The sequence below is a fragment of the Pseudoliparis swirei genome, chromosome 19, assembly GCF_029220125.1.
Source record: "Pseudoliparis swirei isolate HS2019 ecotype Mariana Trench chromosome 19, NWPU_hadal_v1, whole genome shotgun sequence".
Lineage (NCBI taxonomy): Eukaryota > Metazoa > Chordata > Actinopteri > Perciformes > Liparidae > Pseudoliparis > Pseudoliparis swirei.
This window is the reverse complement of record NC_079406.1, coordinates 25,366,740-25,378,088: the sequence shown is the minus strand read 5'-3', so window position 1 is coordinate 25,378,088 and position 11,349 is coordinate 25,366,740. Positions and strand designations below refer to the sequence as shown.

The following is an 11,349-nucleotide window of genomic DNA, read 5'->3' as shown; positions in this document are numbered from 1 at the left end:
AAAAAATATATATTCCTCAAATCATTCACTGTAGCCCCGCCTTTGTAGTCCTGGCAGGTGTTTGAGATGAACTAATCATTCCCAAATAACAGGGGGGGGGGGGGGGGGGAGACATAACTGGCAGACTTTTTTCGTTGCAGGCGCTTCAAGAAAATAGGGCTTCTATTGTCCATGAGTTTGACATGTAAGCAAACGGCAGCGAATGAAAGGCTTCGGATCCGTCTTGATCCTCTCTGCCTTCTCGTCGGCTCTTTTTTTTGTGTTGCCTCTTTTCCCTTCGCTTCTCTCAGGGCCCGTCTGTTTTTTTTAGTTTTGTTGCCACGCTGTGATCCTCCCCGCGCCTCCAGGGCCCTCCGGTTATTTGGATATCGCTGTGGAGTCAAAGCCCTGTCAGTCAGATAGGCAGTGACCTCGCGGGCCCAGCAGATAAGACGTTACGCGGCGAGAGGAAACGGCAGACAAGCGGGGGGACAAAAGGCCCGACTGTGAAGGCTCGGTGAAGCGAGACTGATCACAACGGCTCTTCAAAAATAAAAATAAAATAAAAATAAAAGGCTGCCAAGAATGAAAATATATTGTGCCTTTTTTTTGTATTTTTTGTATTTAAATCGACTGAATCTGATTTTTTTATTTAATAAAATATATTTTTTTGGTTTCCACTTGTTTCTCTCATTGGTCACATCTGGGAATGTGGGAGCATTGTATTTGGGGGGTATGATATGTATCTAACCCTGCATGTATGTATATATATATATATTTGTTTATGTAATGTGAAGGGGAAAAAAACTATTAAAAACATTTGTAAAAAAAAAAAATCTGACTTGGACTTCATTGGCAAAGTGCTCGTTTTATTTCATCTGAAAGGAAGCAAACAAATAAAAATAATCATAATAATTCCAAAAGGTGTTCCAAATTTCCTCTCACAAAAGGATGAATGGAAAAGGGAACGTTCTCCCAAAGAAAAAAAAGGATCAATTATGAGTCCTAGTTATTATCACTGACAGACACCAAGAAACAAACATTCATGCCAGATTTAACTCAATAAATTGGTGTGCACACCGCCCCATTTCGGCTTCTCCTGACTCACGGAGGTGATTTTGGGAATAAGACAAACTTGCCAGTTACACTGGGACATTTTTACAAAAGGATGAATGAAGGGCGAGTCTTTGTTTGGGACGGCAGCTTTTTGGGTGGTCCGCAGGTTGGAAGCCCTCTGGGAGGGATCAGGGAGACCTCCACGTAATACTAATATACGTGGACCTGTTCAAACACGGGTATATATAAGGCGCTAATTCAGAACTCAGAACTTTTCTTCCCCCATGTGCAGACACATTTTGTGCAAAGCTATACATTTTCATTCTTCCCATGATTAAATAAGTATAAGTCATTTTGGTTGGTGGGGAAAATAAACTGGTTCTCGCCCACAAATTTAAAAAAACTCGTATATTATTGATATAAAAAGCTCATGAAAAAAAAAAAAATCCAGCGCAACACAATACAAACTGTTGATTTACACAATATTCTCCCAAACACACGAGCCGCGGGATTATCTAAATGTTTGCGGAGGCCACACACTCTTTCATTTCAACGCCCGTACGTCACATTCACACACGTTTAAACGTCGGTCTGGGAGCTGCCCAGGACGACCACAGGCCTCCGCTGCTGGCCACCGAGCACATGGTTCACTTCTTTTCTTCTTCTTCTTCTTCTTCTTCTTCTTCTTCTTCTTCTTCTTCTCAAGAGCCCCTCGATGCTTGTTGTTCATGGGAGGGGAAGAGAAGTACTCATTCAACCCCCAACACACTTCAGTCACAAGCTCTCTTGTAAGTGAAAGGGTCACCGCTGCAAAAGATTAGATACATAAAACCAATTAAACTCAGTTTAGCTATTATTTATTATTATTTAGGAAACAAATGCATATTTAACCTAATTTAGCTGATTGTTAATTTGCATTGTGTTCAACACGTGTGTATTTGCATTTTTTTTTTTTTTTACCATCTGAAAAACGTACTATACCTTTTGGATTTCGGCTATTTAAGACGTCGGCATCAAGGTGTCTGACATAGCTTACCAGGGCTGATGGGATTGCGTGCAATGGTGAGAGCAGGCCACCCTCCATGATGCCTGAGTACTGTAGGACTCGAGCGTGTCAGAGGATTCCGGTTACAAGACCCACCATGTTGTTGCCGGGGATTGTGGTTGAACGGTGTGTTTTTTCCCCACACTTCATGTTTTATCCTGGAACACCTGCAGGTATGGCACTATTAGTACTCTTCATTTTTGCGTCACGCGGTTTAAATAATAGCAGTGGTACTACAACAATGACAACATGGATTTAAATCTGGGTCGGCGCCAACAAAAAAAACGCCTGTGCATCTAATCAGAAGGCTTTTTTGCATTGGTAACACATATATTTTAATTAGGTAGCAACATAATGCCATAGTTTACACTGGTTCAAGACTTGAAGGCTTTGTGTGTACATATTGTGTAAAGACAACTTTTTGTGGCACCTTTTTTTCATCGACTAATTTAAATCCCTGAGTGCACATGATGACTGTATGACACTTGATGCTTTAATCGATGATGCTACAGGAGGATCAGCACGAAATGAAAGGATGCAACCCCCGATGGTTGAAGTGTGTGCCTGCAGTGCCCTCTATTGCCAAGAGAGAAGACGAACACGCAGGTGTAATATGAGTGAAGCCTGAGTGTATCGTCGATTCACATGCATTCATCCATGCATCCATTATCTGTAACCCCTCATCCGGTTCAGGGTTGCAAGAAGGGGGGTGGGGGGGGTACATTGAAGGCAGTGTACACTCTGGACAGGTCAGAGGACTAACACATCAAGGCCGGCCCCTCCAGTCACTACACTACCAGGCATCTGTTCACAATCTTTAACCAAAGTTAAACTGAGAATACCATATGTTTTTCCTAATAAAAGCCTTGAAGTAAACGACAGATTTTGTTTTGGAAAAGGTAAGATAGCTTTTAGTTTAGCCTACATGGTGCCTAACTGATATCAACTCGAGTGTGAGCATGTCATAGAGTTGTAAATACATGTCCATATGTGTGAGAGTCGGGGAGTCCATGTTGGAGTGATTTGTTTGGACAAAAAGCTGAATAATAGGCCTATAATGTAGGCCTATTATTCATTATCCATAAACACAACTTCGGGGTGAAGCATTACATTTGACCAAAACAAATTTAATATATTTCAAGGATTTTTTACGCCATTAAAACAACTTAAACAATAAAGATAATATATTCAAATCCCCTTCATATGATATGTAAGTTTGGCTCATTAAATAGTTTTTTGAGGATTTAAAAAAGGGTATAAGAGGGTAGACCTAGTTGAATCCCTTTAATATTTTGCAATCCCTTTGTGAATTTATCATTTAAACTGAATCCTAACATAATCCCCCAACAAATGTGTAGCATTTAAGTTGTAATGTGCACTTTAAATAAAAAGAAAGTGGAGCAGCATTTTGTGTTTGTTTTTAGAAGAAGAAAGTGAAGCAAATGTGCCTGCATGCAGTGAGCGTGACAGTATATATTTAATAAATTGTTTTTATTTTTTTGTTTGGTTAAGTGTCTTTTTATTCTCCTCTATTTTTATTTGTTTCCTCGCACACATTTTGCAGTTACCCGCCTCCTCCAGAGTGTACAAAAAGACACTTCCGGTTTACCCGGAACTACGCAGAATTCCCAAAGATGGCGGAGCAAGGTCCGATGGCCATAGCGATGCGGCTACGAAATCAGCTACAGTCCGTCTACAAACTGGACCCGCTGAGGAACGAGGTGAGCCGCCATGTTATTCGAGCGCGTCCGCTCTGGGGAGGGAACGTACGGGGAGTCGAGCCGCGGCAGAGCCCAGCTAAACGCGCGCATTCAGCGGGAGATCGTTGTCGTCTCCGCGGCGCTGATGGAGAGAAGAGGAGAGCGACGCCGAAGCGCTCGCGCGGGGGGGAAGCTGCGCGTGAGCGTGCGTCGACACCCGCGAGTCCACCGCGCGTGTTGTTCTGCCTCGGCGGTGGAGCGGCGAGCCGTTGACGCCACCGAAGAAAACCGTTTGTTTCGCCCGTTTAACGTGCCGCGCGGGCAGCTGTGTTCGTAAGTTTTAACTTGGGAGTTTTACTTGTGTTAAAGCGGGGGCGGTAATGGTCGCCGCTCTCCGCGAGTTCTTTAACAATTTGAGGAGGAAAAAAAGGAAAAGTAACAGCGGATTGTTTCCGAGCAGCCGTTGGGTTCGGTTGCTTGACCTTCCGACCGTTGACGTATGACGTTGATTACGTTTCTCGTTTCTTCGACGTATTTACGTCATTCGTCAGACGCGGGGGGTCAACGGTCAGGGTCCGTCGTTTTGTCCCCTCGGGCTGGACAGAACTACATTCGTTCTGCGTGGAAGTCGGGGGCCGGTGATTGACGTCATGACGTCATGCGGTAGCTGAGGCCTCTACACCTGCGGTCCTCAGCCTTTTCTTTTTTTTTTGCGCCAGGAGCCGGTTTCGTGTTAGACAATATTTTCACGGTGTGGGCGATAAAAGTGACGTAATAAAATGAGGTTACCGGCATAAAAATACAACTCTCCATGACGCAGAGTTCGTGGGAGCGTCAGTCACTAGATTGAGGGTTTAAATTTTTTTAATGTAAATTATCACGTGACATGTGTCAAGACGCTCAGACGGATGTATCCGGTCATTTTTCAAAATAAAACATCTTTCAGACCGTGATGTCTGGTACCGGGCTGCCGCTCTACAGATTTGTAACGCAACGACCCGCCGCCATAACGCATCTTTAAGTCTCGCCTTTCTCTCATGAAATAGAAGGAAGCTGCTCGTCCAGTTTGCATTAAAAGAAGCTACAAAATAAATTTCTTTTGATCACAAAAAAAGGGACAAATAATGCTAAAAACACTGTTTATGGTTCCATTGTATATATTTTAACTTGGGGTTTCACGGTTGGTTCGTGCTCTTGTTTTGGGGAGTAAATTAACCTTTTAAAATGTTTTTAAAACACACCCGTTCTGCCATCCTGACAGGAGGAGGTGAAGTTGAAGATCAAGGACCTGAACGAACACATCGTCTGCTACCTGTGCGCGGGCTACTTCATCGACGCCACGACAATTACGGAGTGTTTGCACACCTGTGAGTATTTAGCGGAAACGCTCCGCCCGTCCATTAACTTGCCCCGTGGACGACGGCGTGCGTGATGATTTAAAATGTCTCCGCCGTCTTTCTGCTTCACAGTCTGTAAAAGTTGCATCGTGAAATACCTGCAGACGAGCAAGTACTGTCCGATGTGCAACATCAAAATCCACGAAACGCAGCCTCTACTCAACCTCAAGCTGGACCGAGTGATGCAGGACATCGTCTACAAGCTGGTGCCTGGACTCCAAGAAAGTATGTACAGGGTTCGTACGGTCATGGAAAACCTGGAAAAGTCCTGGAATTTTAAAATGGTCATTTCCAGGCCTGGAAAAGTCATGGAAAAAACTCAAATCATAAAAGTTTTGGAAAAGTCATGGAAATGTTGTTATATTCACATGTTCATTTACGCCGAGTTTGAAATAATTAGTGTTTTTTAAAGAAAGACGCTCAAACGCACAACATTTTCTAAATTGTTCATGTTTATACCGAGATTTCAGTTTGGTCGTAGAAATTTGGTTAAAAGTCCTGGAAATCCATTGGTCAAAATGTGTAAGAACATTTTGATATTCTGATATTTAAATCTCTAAAATATAAACTAACGCAAACACGGTTTCCTAGAAATAAATGTTATTTTACAGCTCCAGGCTAATTATTGACGGCGGCAAACCTTTTATTTTGAAATCTGGTTTCTGTGGCGTTTGTCTCATGTTTGTGTTTGTGTTTGAACAGGTGAAGACAAGAGAATAAAGGAGTTTTATCAGACGCGTGGGTTGGAGCGAGTCATCCAGCCTACCGGGGACGGTAAGTCGTCCGCTTCGCCGCGTCTCGGTCCGTGATTTGAGTTTGTGTGTTCGTGGATCGAGGAGATCAGTTCAGTCTTTGTTTTAATTTGTGTCCTCACGAAAGCCACTGAAATTCTGTGTTATGCAACAAACCCCGACCCATAAATTACATGATTTGCTTCTTGTTATGAGTGTGTGGAGGAGGAAGGAGGAGGAGGAGCTATTTTTGTGCAGTGATGCTTATGTCATGCGGTCACAGCTGTGTTTATGGAGTCTTGTGCATGTAGCTTGCCACCTCAAATTCAATTTAACATGTTTTCAAAATGCAGCACGTCATACGGCTTTCATAAAAAATAAATGTTGTCCCTCTTCTAGTCCTTCATATATTCAGTTATTTCAACCATTCAAATAGTAAAAAATGCAGCTTCTTCAGGAATAGATGGGAAAGACATTTCATATTTCAAATTTTTGTCGATTTAAATACTTTTATGTTATTTTTAATTCATCAGATACTATGGAGAAAATCTGCAACATTAAAAAGCTTCCAGTATCATCATATTTTCAGCAAATTCAGCTGTTTAATTTTTTGGATGTCCAGATAGCCTTCACCTATTAAATGATGAATTGTTTTCCTCCTTCGCCAGATGCGATACCCGATGCCACCGGCCTCCCGTACACGAGCTTCGACCATTCCAAAGCCCATTTCTACAGATACGACGAGCAGGTGTCGCTGTGTTTAGAACGGCTCAGGTGAGCTCCTCGTCTCCGGCCGTTTCTCATGACGAGAGATGAAATACGTCGGACTTTCAACGCGTCTAATGTACGTGTTTTTAAAACGGTTGTTTTCGTCCTCGCAGTTCATCGCTGGCTGGGAAAGACAAAACGAAACTCGCTCTTCAGGTGAGTCCTAACTAAATATCTATGTGCGTAGACACAGATTCACAGATGTATTCGGCGCTGTATTTCAGCACAATCGTGGTACTTGGTGAAATTGTCGAGCTGGTTCAGAAAACCTCTTAGGTTTGCGCAACCGTGCAGAAACGCGTCTCCGGGGCCCGAGCAAGTAATGCTCTGCCCTGAACCGCTGAGCCCGACATGGCACCGGGACGTGTGCAGCACCCGGGGCCGGTTACACCGGCCGCCTCGGAGTCGGGGATAAGTGGGACATAGAATCCTTCTTTTGTTTTCCCCTTCAAACAGCCAGCTTCTCTGTAACTGGACTTTTTTTTTTGAGTCCCGATGACCACGATGTCTGCGGTGATTATTGCCGACTCGGAGGTTTTAAAAAGATTTGTATCGATCCCACACACGCTTGTTTTTTTATTTTTTATTAATAACTATGGAAAAATCAAACCACAGTGTCATAAAAGAACAATAAACACGGGTTTAAATAGTTTTGCTTTGGAGGCCGGTGGGTTATTATCTATAATATGTTTATTCTTACAGTTTCCTGATGCCTATTGGAAGCAAGGCTTGTTAAGCAATTTCTAACCCACTAAAGTGAAAAAAGTGCCGACCTCGTCGGATCTCACCTGTGCGGCTGGATGCTCCTGACAGGCCCATTTGTCCAGGGACATGTATGTGTAACAAGGGAGGTCTTATTGTGTAATGCTCAGATTGTACTGAATCAAGACTTGATCAAAGATCATGGGGGGTGGACAATTTAACTAAAACACAGACGTGTCACTTTTCACGGAGCTCGTTTATCCTCGCCAACATCGCTCCACAAGCTGCAGTGCCAGCGTGCGGCCAGCAGAGGTCGCTGTTGGTCCAACACGCGACACGAGGATCACGACTCGAGATCTTGAGTTTCTACCTATCGGATATAAAAGATTTTTGATGCAGACTAAAGCTGTGATGTCTAGTAGTCTTCAAACAGACCAGTATCTTGTTTTAATTGTATTTCAAAGTAGGAGGATAATATTTCAAACTAAAACAAAGTCCCACAGGATGTGAACATTTAGAGTTTTGGGGGCGTGCTGCTGGCGGCATCGACCCACGTCCTCTCGAGGATGTGAAGACGTCTCCTCGTGTAACGGGATCGGGCGACTTCGTCGGCCTCCTTTGTGTCATCGTCGTGTCGTTCGTCGACTTTGCGTCTTTGTCTCCGCAGCAGAAGTTCGTCCGCTGTTCGGTCCGAGCGGAGGTGAGACACCTGAGGAGAGTCCTGTGCCACCGGCTGAACGTGGAGAAGCACCAGGTCGGTCCCCGAGGAGAGGAGACGCCATGGCGCTCACCTTTTGTCAATATCAAAAAAAACTCGCCGGTGATTACACATTTCGCACGTGAACATCGGCCGTTGCTAAATCGGCGGTCGGTAGTCGAGACGGCCGAATTACTTGTATAAGTTAACATAAATCCATGTAATACATTTAAAACATATTTTAAATGTGACCCTCAGTGGCTCCCAAAGCCTTTCCCCCCCCCCCCCCCCCGTCTGGCTTCCTTCAGCCAATAGTGTTCCTATGTGTTCCAATAGTGTTCCTCCGGCCGCTCGGCTCCGAGGGGCGTTCAAGTACCACGCGGGTGTTTTTCCATCACCGTGACGACGCCGTCGGTTTGGATCGTCACGCCGCGAAAAAAAGCCTTCCGCGGTTCCACGTCGAATGTTTTACGGCTTTTCTCGCGTGTACAAAAATTACAATAATGGCAGTTGCTCCTCCTCCTCCTCCTCCTCCTCATGACATCTGTTTGTGGTCTCCCTCCAGGTCCAGATGCTGTTCAATAACGAGTCTCTGCCCGATCACATGACCATGAAGCGGCTATGGCTCTCGCACTGGTTCGGCAAGGTGCGGCTCGTTCTTCACTTTGATGAAAGTTCAACGCTGAAACATTTAAAGTTCATGTCCATTCGTCGAGTTGAATTCGACACTTAATAAAAGTGAATGTAACTGTTTAGCTTGTTCTATTTTGCCGTTGTTGAGTGTTTCCATCCCACGTTTTAGTATTTTAATAACGGTGTTCTCCCCCTAGGCCCAGCCGTTGGTTCTTCACTACACCGTCAAGGACAAGCGGAGCCGATGAAGACGAGTCTCCACACCAGCTGTACATATTTTGAACAATACATATTCTATTTTAATAGTGTTTTGTGTACATATACTTATTTTCCTTGTTTTGTATTTTCGAAAATAAATTTGGAAACTGTTAAATAAGAGTGTATTACTCTGGTACAGAAGTGTGTTTTCATCTGTGTGTGTGCTGGAGTACCTTTTGAAGTATCGTGACTCTATTGTTGGGTCGCCCTATATTTTATAATAAATTCAAGCAGTGTGTTTGCGGTGTTAAGGGACTGTAGTTTATTTCTGTTGTGGCGTTCTTTATGTTTGATTGTTTCACAATTTTTCAGCAGACGTTATTCTATTGATCACCGGAGGAACCGGATCTCCTTCTCATGGCGGCAGCGCCGGCCTCTCGTGCCCGGGGGCTCGCGCCATAGCCCGGGGTGGTCTTGAATATCCGGTCTCGTGCAGCTTCATGTTCGAGGTCATTGTGTTTTTCTATCAGTAGAATAAATCTCGTTCTCCCTGCAGGCGGCAGCAGGTGTTCGTTGCCCGCAGAGCCGCGTCTCCTCAGTATCACTCCGCCGTTGCGCCATTGAGCTGGGGACGGCGCGGAGTGATACGAGCATCACTGCGGCTACTTCCGGTTCCGCCTCGGCCTTTCCAGCCGCGTTGGCTCTATATTCTTAATTGGCTTCACCGGAACGAGGTTCTTGTCTCGTGTTCCTCCGCCGCCGGAAGCTCGTTTTCATAAAATATGTGACGGATTAGTTTCTCTTGCGTTTTATGATTTTAGTCGCAGGTGCATTCTGTAAAAAATATAACATTCTCACATTTTGATTACGTACATGTGACTATTTCAACTTATTTAATATTTTTAATAAGTCAAAATAAAAAAAAATCTTTACCTAATCTTATTTATCTATATATATATTTTATTCTAAAATACAAATATATAAAATGAATATATATAATATTTTAAAAAAGAAGATTTATGTCATTTCGGTGTCTGAACACACATTTTCGAGCTGTGTAAAACACTTTAAATCGATAATTGTATTGAGTTATATGGATTTCAGTCTATATGGACAGTTTTAAATAGTTATATATTTTTAAATGAAAGCGTCATCACATCCGTTTTGTGGACTCAAATGAGAACTTCAACACTTTCTCATTGCTTGTACAACAACTTGGGGGACTTTGAAGAAAATGGTTAAAACTGACTTCATCGCCTCCACTCCATTTCCAACAACACAACATCATCTCTCATTATGGCTTTTTCTAATCTCCACACAACAGTTTTAAAAGCAGTTTATTTTTCTCTGCTCTGCGATGACTCATCCGGGTTATTTCTGTTGACTTTAGAGAGATCTCTTCCATAACTCTCATTTCTCTCTTTGCAAACAGCTCTTGTTTGGACACTGCTCCCAGACTGCCACGAGGTGGCGCACGTGGTGCTCCTCAGACTTCAGGCTTTGATGTGTGTGTGTGTGTGTGTGTGTGTGTGTGTGAGAGAGATCTTGTCCAGAGGGAAGGACTCTGATAACCTGACCCGGGTCTGATGCTGCACACAGGCCGTGTGTCCTGGACTCTCTCTCAAGTCGACAGCAACAACATTGCAGCAACGCAGTAAGTTGCTCATGTGGCTCCAGGATCCTTTGGAGAAATTGCTCTGGACATCATTGTGGAGGTGAAACAGTATTGTTTTTTTAAGGGGATCCAAGAGACGTCTGTTCTTCTCACAACTGATATTTCTAAAGACTTTTTTAAACATCAAGTTTGGAGATATTGTCACATTTGACCAATCGCCTTCACTGAAATGAAACCTTTGAGCTGTTTCTTCAATCAGGCCCGCGGCCATGTTTTTAAAGGACGGGTATAATGAACTCCCTGTAAACCAGCACACACACACACACACACACACACACACACACTCTCACACACACGGGTTCACCCAAATAAAGCCTGACCAAGTCCCTTCAGGGTGCTCATATATGTTAAAAAAAACTAAACAATCCCCTAAAGCTGTGACCTTTAGCCCAAAATTGAGTTTTTCGGGATCCTGTTGGACCGCTCAGTCTCTATTGGCACCTTTTGGGCTTTCGTTCTTCTGATTCGGATTATTATTATTTATTATTATTGATTATTTTGGAGAGCTTGTTTGCCTGCTTCATCTGAGATTTAATGGCATTTAAAAAAAAGAAAAAACGTCATTTAATGACAGGAATAGCTGTGAAGCTTAAGAGTCATTTATTATAATAATAATAATAATAATAATATTATAGTTGTTTATACATCCTTCAGTTTTAAATGTCATAATGAAAGCATATATATAGAAAAAAATTCTGAAACTACAAGGAATGCCACTGAGATAAATGAATACATGATGAATTCAGAATATATATATCTATATATCTA

At 43.1% G+C, this 11,349-nt stretch overlaps 1 protein-coding gene across 7 annotated transcripts; it reads left to right on the top strand.

The window, feature by feature from the left end:
• Positions 1-3,697: 3,697 nt before the first annotated feature.
• pcgf1 (polycomb group ring finger 1) lies at positions 3,698-9,091 on the top strand. Of its 7 annotated transcripts, none has more exons than XR_008834634.1 (9): positions 3,698-3,801; positions 5,042-5,147; positions 5,250-5,402; positions 5,880-5,951; positions 6,577-6,682; positions 6,790-6,832; positions 8,049-8,198; positions 8,412-8,721; positions 8,906-8,925. XR_008834634.1 is itself a non-coding variant. In XM_056439222.1 (9 exons), exons 1-9 carry the CDS (start codon positions 3,715-3,717, stop codon positions 8,954-8,956), a joined length of 783 nt encoding a protein of 260 aa, XP_056295197.1. In that variant the 5' UTR covers positions 3,699-3,714; the 3' UTR covers positions 8,957-9,091. The 7 variants fall into 7 exon arrangements, 2 of the variants coding, with proteins under 2 accessions (XP_056295197.1, XP_056295196.1); XR_008834632.1 differs by having other exon boundaries at positions 8,046-8,198; XR_008834635.1 differs by having other exon boundaries at positions 3,699-3,801; positions 8,046-8,132.
• The last annotated feature ends 2,258 nt before the right edge of the window (positions 9,092-11,349 follow it).

Excerpts from the sequence above, each read along its gene's own strand:
- pcgf1 (XM_056439221.1), top strand. The coding sequence starts at position 3,715 with ATGGCGGAGCAAGGTCCGATGGCCATAGCGATGCGGCTACGAAATCAG. Across the intron at positions 6,833-8,045 it reads AAACGAAACTCGCTCTTCAG|CAGAAGTTCGTCCGCTGTTC; the intron begins GTGAGTCCTAAC and ends TTGTCTCCGCAG. Across the intron at positions 8,133-8,640 it reads TGAACGTGGAGAAGCACCAG|GTCCAGATGCTGTTCAATAA; the intron begins GTCGGTCCCCGA and ends GTCTCCCTCCAG.